This window comes from Bactrocera oleae, chromosome 2 (assembly GCF_042242935.1).
Source record: "Bactrocera oleae isolate idBacOlea1 chromosome 2, idBacOlea1, whole genome shotgun sequence".
NCBI classification, from domain to species: domain Eukaryota; kingdom Metazoa; phylum Arthropoda; class Insecta; order Diptera; family Tephritidae; genus Bactrocera; species Bactrocera oleae.
The window spans coordinates 62,997,095-63,010,031 of NC_091536.1; the positions used below are offsets into that span (position 1 = coordinate 62,997,095).

Below are 12,937 nucleotides of genomic sequence, written 5' to 3' on the forward strand. Positions count from 1 at the left end.
TATGTTGGTAGATCATAAACTGTTATACAGCCACACAAATAGTCATAAAGATAAAACATGTCGCAAACAAACGATCAGGCAGCATTAGGTTAACATCTGTTCTTTTAAAAAATTGCAGCCAACTTCGCCTTAATACAACCGCCATTATAATTTAAAAAACCAAAAAGCCGCGCTATATTTTGATAAATTGCATTTCATCGACGATAAATATAAATAAGCAGAGCTAATTTGTTAAACAAATTTATAATGGGCTCTAAACAAACGAAAATTGAGGGCACTTATTTGCCAGAGACACCTATAGTTCCAACTAGTACATCGTGTGTACCGATTGTCATGGAAAATACGTTTGAATTTGAGGAAATTAGCGATGAACAAGACCCTCGTTCGCCAAATATGTGCAGAACTCCTATTAATGTAAGTATTAGCGGTTAATAATATATTTAAGTATATAATTGTGTCACTTTTTTTCTAGATCTTTTCGACGAAAAATCAAACCAACGCCTGTATACAACGAATGGAAGTAAATCGCGATTCCGAAAGTGCAGTAGCCCAACTACGTAAAAGAATTTTCAAAGGATTTTCCAACAACTTAACCGATCCACGTTCACCAGGTTATCAATTCAATCGCACACCGATCTCTTTTGACGACTCGCAAGATAAAATATTAAATCTAGATGATACATTTGCTGATTTATTTGCCGGCACTCAAGCACTACCTATCACATCAGAGCATCTAAAATCAAAATATGACGTAGAATTGCCTTCCACCAAAAAAGCAGAATATATAAATTCAGTTGTTTCCGTAGAAGAATTCAATTATGCAATTGATAAAATGAGTAATAGCATAGATTTTGCACCTAAAAATAATACTTATGAAGATGATGAAACAAAAATAGAAACTATTGAAGAAGTTGCTGAGTGTTCTGTTTCCTGTAAAGAAAATTCATCAACTAAAATAGAAGATGTTTTAATACCTAAGCCAGTTTTACTACAACGCTCACCAAAAATCATACAAGATGAGATTGATCCACGTTCGCCCACATTTGGTGTTGACCGAACACCTATAATGTTTAACGATGATGACGATGAAACTACCGAAAGCGTTCTGTTGGAAAGCATATTAGCAACACTCTCGCTTGATATGAGTGATAACAGTATTTGCTCAACAAATAATCAAAAGACTGCGGTGGAAGCAAACAAAGCCGATCGGCAAGGTCAACTCTTTAGAAAAATTACTCATAAACGTATGCGTCGCACACGCGCTAATGAAAAAATTCCATTAACCACACGCCGTATTACAAAAGAATTGCAAATGTCGCCACAGCGTTTAGTTTCTGAAAATTCGGAAAATGGTCCTAAGAATATGAAATCGCTTAAATTAAAACAAAAGGAGTCACGTGAAAATGGCATAAAGAGAACACCGCTTAGCTGTATCAAAAATAGTAATGAATTTCATTCAAGACTAACGGAAAAAAATAACATGGTTAAATCTCGTTTGGAATATACCAATGATGAGAGTATATCTAACAAAATTCACATCGACTCATTGGCCAATTAGCTATGCACTCAGTGGTTTAAGTAGTTCATTTAATTACTTCTGCAAAGTAAACTATAATTAACAATTTTTACATATCCACATATATATGTTTATTTATGTTGCACTTACCTAGCTTATTGTCAAATATAAATGTTAAGGCTGAGATTTCGCTTATAATGGCATATTTTATAAGATTTTTGTGTGTTTCAATTATGAAAGGTTCTTGTAACTGAATCATACCTTTCTTTCTACACATTTACCTAATAAAAAAGTTAAATTTAATACTCATGATTACATTTTTAAAGTAGAAGATGGGGAAAACATTATTTTTATCGCCGCAATCACGACGATTGTAAAATAGCAAATAAGTACTTCGTATTAGTATTAGTATAAGAAATTTCGTATTGAAAATGCTTGCTAGCCAATAAGTCTAGGTAGATATTCTTCCTTGGCTCTTAATATATGCTCATCGCATTTAAACAAGTGCGTATGCTGCACATTTAACAAATCGTATACATGCACATTCTTAATGTTGTGAAGAAATGACACGCGCTTCGTTACAAAGATTAAATGAAACTGCCCAATAAATAGGAATGAGTAGTAGAATTTAAAATCAATAAATGTACATGAATATACCATATTTATTATAATCATATACAGAACGGAAAAGCCTTACACCTAAATTCCTTCATTAAACATTAGAAAAATATTTATGAGCTCAACTCAGTCAAAGTTATGCACACAAACAAATCGCCCACCGTATCCCGATGCCTCGGAACATAGCAACAACCGGTGAGTTTGTGTGAGTGTATGTGCAGCTCAATATTTCCTAGAATTAGGCAGAGGCAACACTGCTACCTGCATACATAATTAGTGATTTAAAGACATGTCATAGGCAAGGCTGTTGTAAATGCACCTCAGTTTGTGTCAAAAAGATGTTGGCTTCCTGAATTTACACATATTGGCAGACATTGCACTATATGGGTGGCATAGAAGTGACTTTCACAAAACATGCTTATGTATTTGCATCCACAGTAATGCTTTTTACATTTATGTTTTATATAAACGGCTTAAATAATGGTTGCGCGTTCAGAGGTTATCCACTGAACAATTTCAACAAGACGGGTTTTTTTCTTGCCTATATGGTATGTCGAATATTTGAAAATATTATCCGAAAGGTTTAAGTTGATTTGGCAAATAGTTTTGGAGATATGAGCGAATTTGTGAGAATTTTGTAACTCTTGTAATCCGCACGCACCCAAAACTTTAAACGCGTTTTTCTCGAAACACTGTTTTCAGAGTCGGTGAGAAACATTTCTTCAAAACGACTCGACAGATCTTCTTGAAACTCTATCGCGACTTATAGTTATCTTTGTGACGTTTTGATCGAAGAAATAATAATTTGGAGATAAAATTAATTGTGAATTTTTTTACACAAAACTACCAGTTTTTGTTTTGGAAGAAATCAAAAAGTTTTCAAACTAAATCACTGATTATTAAAGTACATTAAATTCTGTACGTGTGAATTCTTAAAAAATCACAAAAAAGGTTTTTTTGTCTTGCAAGGGCATCAATGTATTTTTAAAGTAAAATAAGATTAGTAACAAAAAATTATGAAAGTAAAAAAAAATTATAAACTAGTATATCAAACTATAAAGTATTAATATTTAGATAATTAAAACTTAAATATTTATTATTTTAGCTAATTTTTATACAATTATTTGAATTTATGATCCTCTAATTAGAATGCAGCACGTCGTTGAACGAAGAGGTTTAATGCTAACTGCCTGTCTAAACAAATTCTACATTATACATTCTTATAAAAACCCAGTAAAAAACACGTGAAAAACTAATAAATCAAGGAAGATATCACATGCCTTGGAATAAATTAATATTCAACTGAATAAAAACAGATAGATGGTAAATAAATAAAATTTAATAAATTCTATAAAGCAGCGGCATAATTTCAGAAGAGAAGAAAAAACGTTATAAAAGTTTCCCTACACAATCTTGCCTTTGAAAGTTCAGTTATATATGTATATGCTGTAGTACAATAACTCACTCCGATCTGAGCAATTTCTTTGGAGATTGTATCGTTACCTTGAAAAATAATCCATGCCAAATTTCTTAAAGAATTCTTGTCAAATAAAAAAGGTTTCCATACAAAATGTTAAGTTATAATGTCAGCCATATGCTATAGTGATTCGATATCGGCGGTTCCAGTAAGTGAGCAATTTGTTGAGGAGAAAAAGACGTGTATAAAATTTCAGATCGATCATTATCATTTATGTATATATTTCATAGGGCCTGCGACATTTCTTTGAGGATGTTACAAAATTCGTGGGTAGCTTAATGTACTCTGTTCAGGATATAAAAATTAGAAACTGTTGTTGTTGTTGTAGCGGCAGAATTCTGCCGAGTTGACAAACAAAAACAAAACAAAATTAGAAACTCTTGACACCCGCTGTTAAAAATATTTCTTTTTCATAAGTTAGTAAATTATTAGTTTTTTTTTTTATTAAGTGGAAAAAAGTGAGTTATTGTTTAAAGTTATTTATTTTACTTAGAATTGTTCATATATAATCGTTTTGTTTACACTTTTGTTTACCTTTTTTTGTTATTACTAAGCATTACTATCTTTTGAGAACTTTTTATGTTTTAAACACTATGCTATGAGTTCTTGTGTAAATGTAGGAAATGTTGATGACTAAATTATTTAAACCAATTCATAGTGTGTGGCAACAGCATATGCACACTGTTTAAAAAATCGTGTACATACACACAAACATATACATGCTAAATAATAAAAGACAACAATATAACGCAGATCGCTGTTTGTTTTTTTTACATGAGTTGTTTTTTCTTTCGGTTTTCCTTTTATAACGTGATTAAATACATACAATAAACAATGCTTAATAATTGTGTTTCACATTTCGATATCAAACGTGTAGTAATGCACTTCTCGCAGTGTCTTGCGATTATAGCTGGCTTATTTTCATTTGTTAATATTATTTTATTAGCCACCAGTTTGCGCTTATTATGGTTATAAAAAAAAAAACAATATAGACGCGCGAACTTTCGTAAGAGAAAATGTATAATTCGAATTATAAATATACATATGTAAATATAAATGAAATTTCTAAAAATAGCATTTAAATGTAAATAATATATATATATATGTATATAATATTTTATAATCACACCGAGCGCTAGAAAACTATTCTTGTTTAGATTTTACTAAACTTAAGAATTGAGACATTGAAGTGGACAAATGAGCTTTAAACTAAAAATTATACATATATTAAATTCAGTGCATGTTCAAAAAAAATTGCTGTATTGCATTTTACAAATTTTATTAACTTTTGAATTTAAATTTGTTTGCGTTATTTTGTACTAAATGAGCTAAACGTGCAAAAACAATTTTCACCACACTTTTCTCTTTTCAATTTGTTCGAATACAGCTTTTAAGGTGTAGCTTCCTAATCACAAATGCACGATTGGAAATGTATTTTTAGCATAATAATTTGTGGTTTTCTACAGTTGTAATTTTGTCTTAATTTCAATTTTGTTAATTCACTTTAAGCGAATACATTGTGTATCATTATGCGAAATCATACCTGCACACATTTATCTCATTTGGTTCATACAAAGTGTAGCGATGAATTTTTATTTTTGTTTAATTAAAATGCCGAATTGTTTTGCAGTTTCTAAGGTTTTTTTTTATCATTTTGTTGTTGTTCGTTTTAATTATTAATTGTTATTTTCATTGTCTTATAAATTATGCTCACGCCACATAAATTTTGCTTTCTACAGCAACAGCACTAGTAAACTATAGGCATAATTTTCTAACGGGTTTGGCTTTTTGAGTGTGCGATCAACCATTGCAGCGTTATGTCGATGTTGTCCTTTTCCTTACATGAAATGCTGTAACAGCAAATTTCTCTGTCTTGTATACTTGCTAAGTTCCTGAAAATTTCAAACATTCATATGTTAACACGCTTCTAACGTATAAATTACGCTTACATTCGCTCAATTAGGCCGGTTTCATCAAGTGCGCCTGGAAGATCGCGTTTATTGCCTAGCACCAACACAGGTATACCCACTAATTGCGGTTTGTCTAGCAATGAATGCAATTCATTTCTAGATGCCTCCATTTTATCCAAGTCAGCTGCATCCACCATATATCTAAATTTTGTTACAGTTGTCAGAATATTTTCACAAATCACAAATAATCAATAGAGTATTTACACAATAGCATTTACGCCGCGACAGTATCGCTCCCACATCGATCTGAATCTCGGTTGCCCGCCGATATCCCAAACTTTAATAGTAACATTGCCTTTGGTGATTTTACGCATATTGAAACCAACAGTCGGTATCATATCCTCGGCAAATTGTCCAGACTGGAAAGTAAAATATTAAGTATTATACAAGTACATTTAACTAACAGCTTTAGTATGTATGTACATATATATATACGTACGTACAATCATGCGTACATTAATATTTGCAGCATTGTAAGTAGGTAATTGAGATCAACAGTGGCAACTGTATTTAAATACAAATAAATCTACATATACACAATGGATTATATTTACTGCTTTATGTTATCACCAACAAATGTAACAACACTACATGAGTCATTGGCAAACCTTAAAAGTTTATTACCCCAATCGCCTGATAGAACTAAGAATATGAACTTAATTATTTGTAAGCATTTGCAACCATTCCAATGATTATATTACATTGCAAATCAATACAAAATATAACAATATACATTTTATACATATGTATTCCAATGCAATGTTTGATTAGATTTCCTAAATACCATTTAATATGTAGACAAATTGTTAGCTCTTTTGAGTTTTTTTTTAAGTTGCATATATATATTAAATAAAGTTAAACTCAACAAATAAAACGGCGTGTTAAATAAGCAATTGTGTTTTAGTGGAGAGGGGGTCATGTGCGATCAGATGACAGTTTATTGATTTCTATTAAAATCGTCTTTCATATTAATAATTTCATTAGCTTCACATTGTCTGTTTTGCAGTAGCTAAGTAGTAAGTTAATCTCCAGTCATAATTAGTACAAGTGTGAATTACAATAAAAGCAGATAAACAAATCACAAAACAATTGCCCGAATGTTTGTAGTTTGATAGCTGCAAAGTATAACCATAGTTATGGGGGCAGTGACGCAAAGCAACAGCAAATACTATAATGAGCAGTAAAGGCATATTTAATGAAAAAATTTCGGTGGGGAGTGCCGTTAGTTGCTGGTCATAGGGGATCTTTTTCGCTTGCCGAAAAAGAAAAAATGGGATTGTCTTAGGTTGTCACTGTAAACGTAGATTATTTGTGTGGACATTAACGAATGTTTAAGTGTTTAGAATTGCTAGTGTACAACAGTGGGTGGTTAAGAAAATGATTTCGCACACGCACTATCGTAAAATACTCACTGCAATAACATTCACGAACGTTGTTTTGCCTGAAAATTGTAATCCAACCAGCGTCAATTCCATTTCTTCTTTCCAGAAAATGCTCTTAAACCAATCCAGTATTCTGTTTATTAATGCTAGCATATTGATCACGGGTTTCGTATAGATTTATATAAATTTTCACTATTAATTGCTCTGTCGCAGCCTTTTTCACTATTACACTTTTTTCTTTACACCAGATGCGAAATGACAAATTTTTCCTTCTATTCTTCTACTGCGCTGTTTACTTGAGAAGAAGAAGAAGACTCCCATGTTTGACAACCATGAAATTTACCAAAAAGTAATGCCAACTCTATAAAAAAAGGGATAAAAACCTCAAGGATCCACTAAACAAAGTATTATTTTATCATTTCTTTTGTGGGATAGATCATGGAATATTTATGTAGTATATTAATACGAATACAAATAAATTTAACATATCAAAATCTACACCAAACTGCTATGGTTAGGTTTTAAACTCATGAAGTGGAACAAAATTGCATATTCAACTATAGTTGTAAAAAATACTATCTCAAGATGAATTAAATATATTTTGCCATTTAAATAATAACAAAGTTATTAAGTTTTGACCCATAACTACTTTATTCACTGCCTACATATTTTTCAAGCAATTCTTGTTTGCGTTTCTTCAAAAGTGCTTCCTCAATATCTTTTTGCGTTGGTACGGGTACATGTGCGGTGAAGCGCGGGGCTAACATTTCCAAAGGATCATTTCCAACTTCTGTATTTGATACTATTTTACGTGTTTCAGCGTCATCATCGTTATCATCAGAGAATGTTTTTAATGAACCATATATTTCCTCTTCTTCTTCTTCGTCAACATGACCATCACGGGTCATTTTTTCTTTCCATTCTTGTAGAGCATTTTGTATGGCTAAACGTTCAATGCGCTCCTCCATCGGAATTAACGTCCCGTCGTCATCATCTCTATAACCATAATATTCTGCATCTATATCTTTCATCAGCTCAGCACGTGTTTTTCGTTGTGGTGCTGGTGGTTCTTGTTCAAATAGTTCACGTACTCCGGGTAGATCTTTTGCAGCACCAAAATATTTATAGCCGCGATTTCCTGGAACTTCACGTCCTTCTGCGTCAAACATCTTTGGGCCATATCGCCGGTAATGAGGTCCACCTAAAGCAGAAATTTGGTTTTCCCAATGCCGCTTTTCACGCAGTAACTTATTTATTTCATCATTCAAATCTCGTATTCGAAATTCACCCAAACCGGCTAAAAATTTGAACACGTAAAAATCACTTTACCATTTACTCTAACTACAAACATTAACTAACCATTTTGTATTTGCGCTACCTTTTTAGATATTTCGCGTATGATCTCTAGGCGATATTTTTCACATTTTGGTAAACTCGTGCACTCTGAAGCTAGATATGGTCGTCTATCTTTTTCTCCAGATTCGGCCTCCTTAGCTGCGCGCCAACGCGCTAATGTCGTCCTGACAACGGAATAGACGTCCATTATATTTTTACATACACGTTAAAAATTAAAAATACTTACATTGCTTTCTCAGCATTACGTGCCTGTAATGTAAAAGTTGTTATTAATATTATAATTGAAAACGATATATTTATTCATTTATAAATAATTACCATTTCTAAGACTTCTAAAAACACTGTCTATCGAATTTTATTCGTATAAAAATTTACTTTTGTTTTCGGTAAATATTCCCTTCCTCTTAACTACAGCACTTGCAGCCATTCACGATAAATTTAAACATATGGTTCACCGTTTAGAATGTTTTTATATTAGATTAGGTTTATGAACAAGTTCATTTAACTGAGAGGCTTTTCTTATTGTAGCAGTGACAACCATGAAAAAAATTTCCCTGATTATGGAATTTTCACTAAGCGCGACCAATGAAGTATATCAAATTTATTACTGATTAACTAACAACATTTATTAATTTAACTTATATCGCTATGGGCCTTACAAGAGTAATCGGAAAAAATATATGTATATGTATAACTAACCACATATATAAAGATGTTTTAGAATTAATCAATTTTTTTTTAGTATTCACTGACAAGCTTTTAACAAATTTTGTTCGATGACTATTAGATATTAACATAATAATCTTAAATTTGCTTAATGCGAACATTTCATAACTTTTAGTACATTCTATAGTGAATACTAAATGCGTATTCCCGCCTGTTTTAAAATCGATTGACAGCGTCTGCGAATTTCTACAGAAGTTGCAAAAAATATTGTAAATTTTTGTAAGACTATAAATATTTAAGAAATTTTTCGGAAAATAAAAAACAATTGAAACTAATTATAGTTAAATTTTTGTTCATTAAAGAAAGAAAAATATATTAAACTATGACGGGCATAGCTCCTTTATCTACTGGCGTTATAGAGGTAAAATTTCCGTTCGGTCATTGTGAAATAAAAGAAAATGAATTGATACACATGTAAATAATTTTATTCACTTAATTTTTTAGCGCATTATGCGAGGCGAGGAAGTAGATAAGCCTGTTTTGCAAATTCTGGGTACAAAGAAAATTACTGGCGGTGAAACCGATCGTTTGCGTCTACTAATTTCAGATGGAAAATTTATCAACAGTTATTCCATGTTAGCAACTCAACTCAATCATTTACATGCAGAAGGTAAACTCTCGGAATATACTATAGTTCGAGTAGACAAATACATAACATCAGTTGTCAACGGCAAGGATGCTGGAAAGTATGTATATGAACGTATGTTTTACAACTTATTTTAACAAATAAATTCTTCGAAGGCGTGTGCTCATAATACTCGAATTAAGTGTGTTAAATCCGGGGACTGAAGTTGGTAAAAAGATAGGTACACCAGTCTCATATACCGAAGAAGCCGCAGCACAAAGTAATAAAGCGAGTGCAAACAACAGTAGTGCTGTTACGAAACCTTCGGCAAAGAGCGTTGCAAAGAAAGCGGATACTAAGCCTACTCTTTACAACAACAATAATAATAACACATTGAACCAATCATTGACCGCGGGATTAACTCATCCCATCTCCAGCTTAAGTCCATACCAAAATAAATGGGTTATTAAAGCGCGTGTCACGGCAAAAGGTCCAATGCGCACTTGGAGTAATGCAAAGGGTGAAGGTAAACTTTTTAGTATGGATCTAATGGATGAATCTGGAGAGATACGCGCAACAGCGTTTCGTGAACAAGCTGAGAAATTTTATGATATAATTGAAGTCGACCGTGTTTACTATATATCGAAATGCCAGCTGAAGCCTGCGAATAAACAGTTTACCACGTTGAAAAATGATTATGAAATGACACTAACTGGCGAAACACAAATCCAAGCATGCGAGGAAGATGACAATGATATACCAGAAATTAAATACGATTTGGTCCCCATATCTGAGTTAGTGAACCTAGAGGCTCGTACAAGTATTGGTAAGTAATAATATGCGAAACTATTGGTAAAATACACTGCACCCACTTCTTTTCCAGATACAATTGGTATTTGCAAAGAAGTTGGGGAATTACAAACATTTACCTCTCGCACTACGAATAAGGAATTCAAAAAGCGTGAATTGACACTGGTTGACTCCAGCAATGCTGCTGTAAGCTCAAATCAAGAAAAAAATTTAATAAAATTATGTGAGTAACTATGTGGCTATAATCAATTTTTAGGTGAATTTAACATTGTGGGGCGAGGATGCTGTTAACTTCGATGGCTACGTGCAGCCAGTGATTTTAGTCAAAGGTGTACGCGTGACTGAATTTAACGGCGGTAAAAGTATAAGCATGGGCAATGGATCGGTTATGAAAATAAACCCGGACATATCGGAAGGTCATAAGCTGCGTGGCTGGTTCGATAACGGTGGCGGGGAACACATTTCAAATATGATTTCCACCAGGTTTGTTGTTTGAGAAAATTACTTAAAATTATTTTGTTTTTTCTTATATGATGTAATCCATAAAATTTAGAACCGGTGGTGCTGGCGGGGGTTTTAGCACCGAGTGGTTAACGTTTCATGAGGCACGCAGTCGAAATTTAGGCGCTGGCGACAAGCCAGATTATTTTCAATGCAAAGCTGTTGTACATATAGTTAAATGTCAGAATGCATTCTACAAGGCTTGCCCGCAAGCGGATTGCAACAAAAAGGTTATCGACGAAAATAACGGTCATTATCGTTGTGAGCGTTGTAATGCCGTCTTTCCCAACTTCAAATACAGACTATTAATTAATGTAAGTTAATTTAATTATGCCAGTGTTGCATATTTTATTATTGTTCATATGTATGTGTAAAATGTTTTGCTTTCCCCCTGTCAGATGAGCATTGGCGATTGGACATCAAATCGTTGGGTCACTTGCTTCAGCGAAGTGGGTGAACAACTGTTGAAGCGTTCGGCACAGGAAATCGGCGATCTACTCGAAAATAATCCACCAGAAGGTGAAGAGGTTCTCTCCTCTATCAACTTCAATTCGTACATATTTAAATTGCGCAGCAAAATGGAACAGTTTGGTGTAAGCACAGCGCTGTTTTTATTATTACTCAGGTTTTTTTAATTACATAATTTTTTCAGGATATGCAACGTAATAAGCTGACAGTACAATCTGTCGCACCGTTGGATTACAAGGAGTATAATAAATATTTAATAAACAATCTTAAAGAGTTAACTGGCATTAACAAAAATTAATTTAGCTTCATGTTAAATATTAATACATACTTTTTTTTTATTCCTAAAGCACTTTTCTAATACAAAAATGAATTTAAGTTAAATGGATCTGTTTAGAAAATAATTAGTATTGGGTGATTACAGTTGCAACATCATCCGTTTTTGGTGTTGTATCGACAAAAAATATTCCTTCTCGAAATTACGAGGAAAGGTGCCAAGTTGGCAGCATAAAAATTCGGGTCCGTGCGGAACGTTCATATTTTGACATAATGACTTACGATCAACTTAAATCAATCAATAAATGCATTACCGTATCTTTGTCGGGAAGAGTTCGAAGTTAGTTCGTGATGCAGGGTTTCAACGCAGGCAAGATCGAGCGTCAAATGGATGAAAGGCGAAAGAAGAAAAATTAGACTAATTCTCTCGACTTTTCATGTTTAAACGATTTTCCACATTTCGGATTCTTCATGAATGACCAGCGATAAATGATAAGTATGATGAAGTAGTTGTCTTCCAAAGTTAGTTTAACAAAAGAAAGCTTATACCCCTACCAAAAATGAATTTGAAAGATTTTGTCCTACTAATAACTTCAATATCGATCTCGCCTCCATAGAAATGTAGGTGGTGTGATGTACTTCGACGCCTTGCAGCCGCTTGAGTAGGAGGAATAATCCCAAAACTACAGTCGGGTTTACGTAAGCGAAACGGATCCTGTTTTTTGTTCGGCCAAGGACTATCAACCGAGCAACCTTTCTCAAAAAATTTTGTGAAACGTTTTTTTGTCACTACATCAACAACAACAAAGAATCAAGGAGACAAATCTTTCAAACCCATTTTTTCTCAAATCAGAATTAAATATTAAATTTTTATTTCATATTTTCTATTTCCAAAATGTTTGGGATTAAAAATAATGTTTTTAATTTTAAGTATTAGGTTATAATTTGCAGTATATTTTATTTATTTAAGATAAAAAAGAACGAGAAAAAAGAAGGAATTACATATTTCTAACTCAAACACTATAATTAAAAGCAATTAAATATAAATATGGCAAGAAGAACTAAAATATGCCGGCATTTTTGAAAATAATCTTTTCTTTTCAAGAGATAAAATGATAGACCGCGAAATACGCAAACGCAAAAGCATCTAAATTCTAAAAAGTTTAATTTTTAAATTTTTATACCCTGAACAGGGTATATTAAGTTTGCCACGAAGTTTGTAACACCCAGAAGGAAACGGCGGAGACCATATAACGTAAATATATAAATGATCAG

General features: G+C 32.7%; 4 protein-coding genes across 6 annotated transcripts; 2 read left to right on the top strand and 2 right to left on the bottom strand.

Moving 5' to 3' along the window:
* The first annotated feature begins 123 nt into the window (after positions 1-123).
* On the top strand, positions 124-1,819 carry msb1l. Its single transcript, XM_014240871.3, has 2 exons — positions 124-414; positions 473-1,819. The coding sequence occupies exons 1-2, from the start codon at positions 247-249 to the stop codon at positions 1,556-1,558; spliced, it is 1,254 nt and encodes a 417-aa protein (XP_014096346.3). The 5' UTR covers positions 124-246; the 3' UTR covers positions 1,559-1,819.
* A 2,255-nt stretch (positions 1,820-4,074) lies between these two features.
* On the bottom strand, positions 4,075-7,257 carry Arl8 (ADP-ribosylation factor-like protein 8). The gene is made up of 4 exons (XM_014240881.3): positions 6,994-7,257; positions 5,786-5,940; positions 5,561-5,722; positions 4,075-5,503 (listed from the first exon to the last, which is right to left on the bottom strand). Exons 1-4 carry the CDS (start codon positions 7,114-7,116, stop codon positions 5,383-5,385), a joined length of 561 nt encoding a protein of 186 aa, XP_014096356.1. The 5' UTR covers positions 7,117-7,257; the 3' UTR covers positions 4,075-5,382.
* Positions 7,258-7,587: 330 nt separating this feature from the next.
* Positions 7,588-8,774, bottom strand: LOC118679709 (pre-mRNA-splicing factor ISY1 homolog). Its single transcript, XM_036368802.2, has 4 exons — positions 8,638-8,774; positions 8,546-8,568; positions 8,323-8,483; positions 7,588-8,260 (listed from the first exon to the last, which is right to left on the bottom strand). The coding sequence occupies exons 1-4, from the start codon at positions 8,638-8,640 to the stop codon at positions 7,614-7,616; spliced, it is 834 nt and encodes a 277-aa protein (XP_036224695.1). The 5' UTR covers positions 8,641-8,774; the 3' UTR covers positions 7,588-7,613.
* Positions 8,775-9,206: 432 nt separating this feature from the next.
* RPA1 (replication protein A 70) lies at positions 9,207-12,729 on the top strand. Of its 3 annotated transcripts, none has more exons than XR_004977725.2 (9): positions 9,207-9,406; positions 9,490-9,731; positions 9,787-10,436; positions 10,494-10,606; positions 10,677-10,903; positions 10,974-11,235; positions 11,320-11,514; positions 11,574-12,168; positions 12,280-12,729. XR_004977725.2 is itself a non-coding variant. In XM_070105473.1 (8 exons), the coding sequence occupies exons 1-8, from the start codon at positions 9,368-9,370 to the stop codon at positions 11,685-11,687; spliced, it is 1,842 nt and encodes a 613-aa protein (XP_069961574.1). In that variant the 5' UTR covers positions 9,207-9,367; the 3' UTR covers positions 11,688-12,729. The 3 variants fall into 3 exon arrangements, 1 of the variants encoding a protein (XP_069961574.1); XR_004977724.2 differs by having other exon boundaries at positions 11,574-12,158; XM_070105473.1 differs by having other exon boundaries at positions 11,574-12,729.
* The last annotated feature ends 208 nt before the right edge of the window (positions 12,730-12,937 follow it).

Coding starts and splice junctions, on each gene's coding strand:
- RPA1 (XM_070105473.1), top strand. CDS start 9,368: ATGACGGGCATAGCTCCTTTATCTACTGGCGTTATAGAG. Junction 10,607..10,676: donor TTGACTCCAGCAATGCTGCT/GTAAGCTCAAAT, acceptor ATCAATTTTTAG/GTGAATTTAACATTGTGGGG. Junction 11,236..11,319: donor AATACAGACTATTAATTAAT/GTAAGTTAATTT, acceptor TCCCCCTGTCAG/ATGAGCATTGGCGATTGGAC.
- msb1l (XM_014240871.3), top strand. CDS start 247: ATGGGCTCTAAACAAACGAAAATTGAGGGCACTTATTTGCCAGAGACA. Junction 415..472: donor TGTGCAGAACTCCTATTAAT/GTAAGTATTAGC, acceptor CTTTTTTTCTAG/ATCTTTTCGACGAAAAATCA.
- Arl8 (XM_014240881.3), bottom strand. CDS start 7,116: ATGCTAGCATTAATAAACAGAATACTGGATTGGTTTAAGAGCATTTTC. Junction 5,941..6,993: donor CGTTCGTGAATGTTATTGCA/GTGAGTATTTTA, acceptor TTTACTTTCCAG/TCTGGACAATTTGCCGAGGA. Junction 5,723..5,785: donor CGCGGCGTAAATGCTATTGT/GTAAATACTCTA, acceptor AACAAAATTTAG/ATATATGGTGGATGCAGCTG.
- LOC118679709 (XM_036368802.2), bottom strand. Junction 8,484..8,545: donor CGTAATGCTGAGAAAGCAAT/GTAAGTATTTTT, acceptor TTCCGTTGTCAG/GACGACATTAGCGCGTTGGC. Junction 8,261..8,322: donor GGTAGCGCAAATACAAAATG/GTTAGTTAATGT, acceptor TCAAATTTTTAG/CCGGTTTGGGTGAATTTCGA.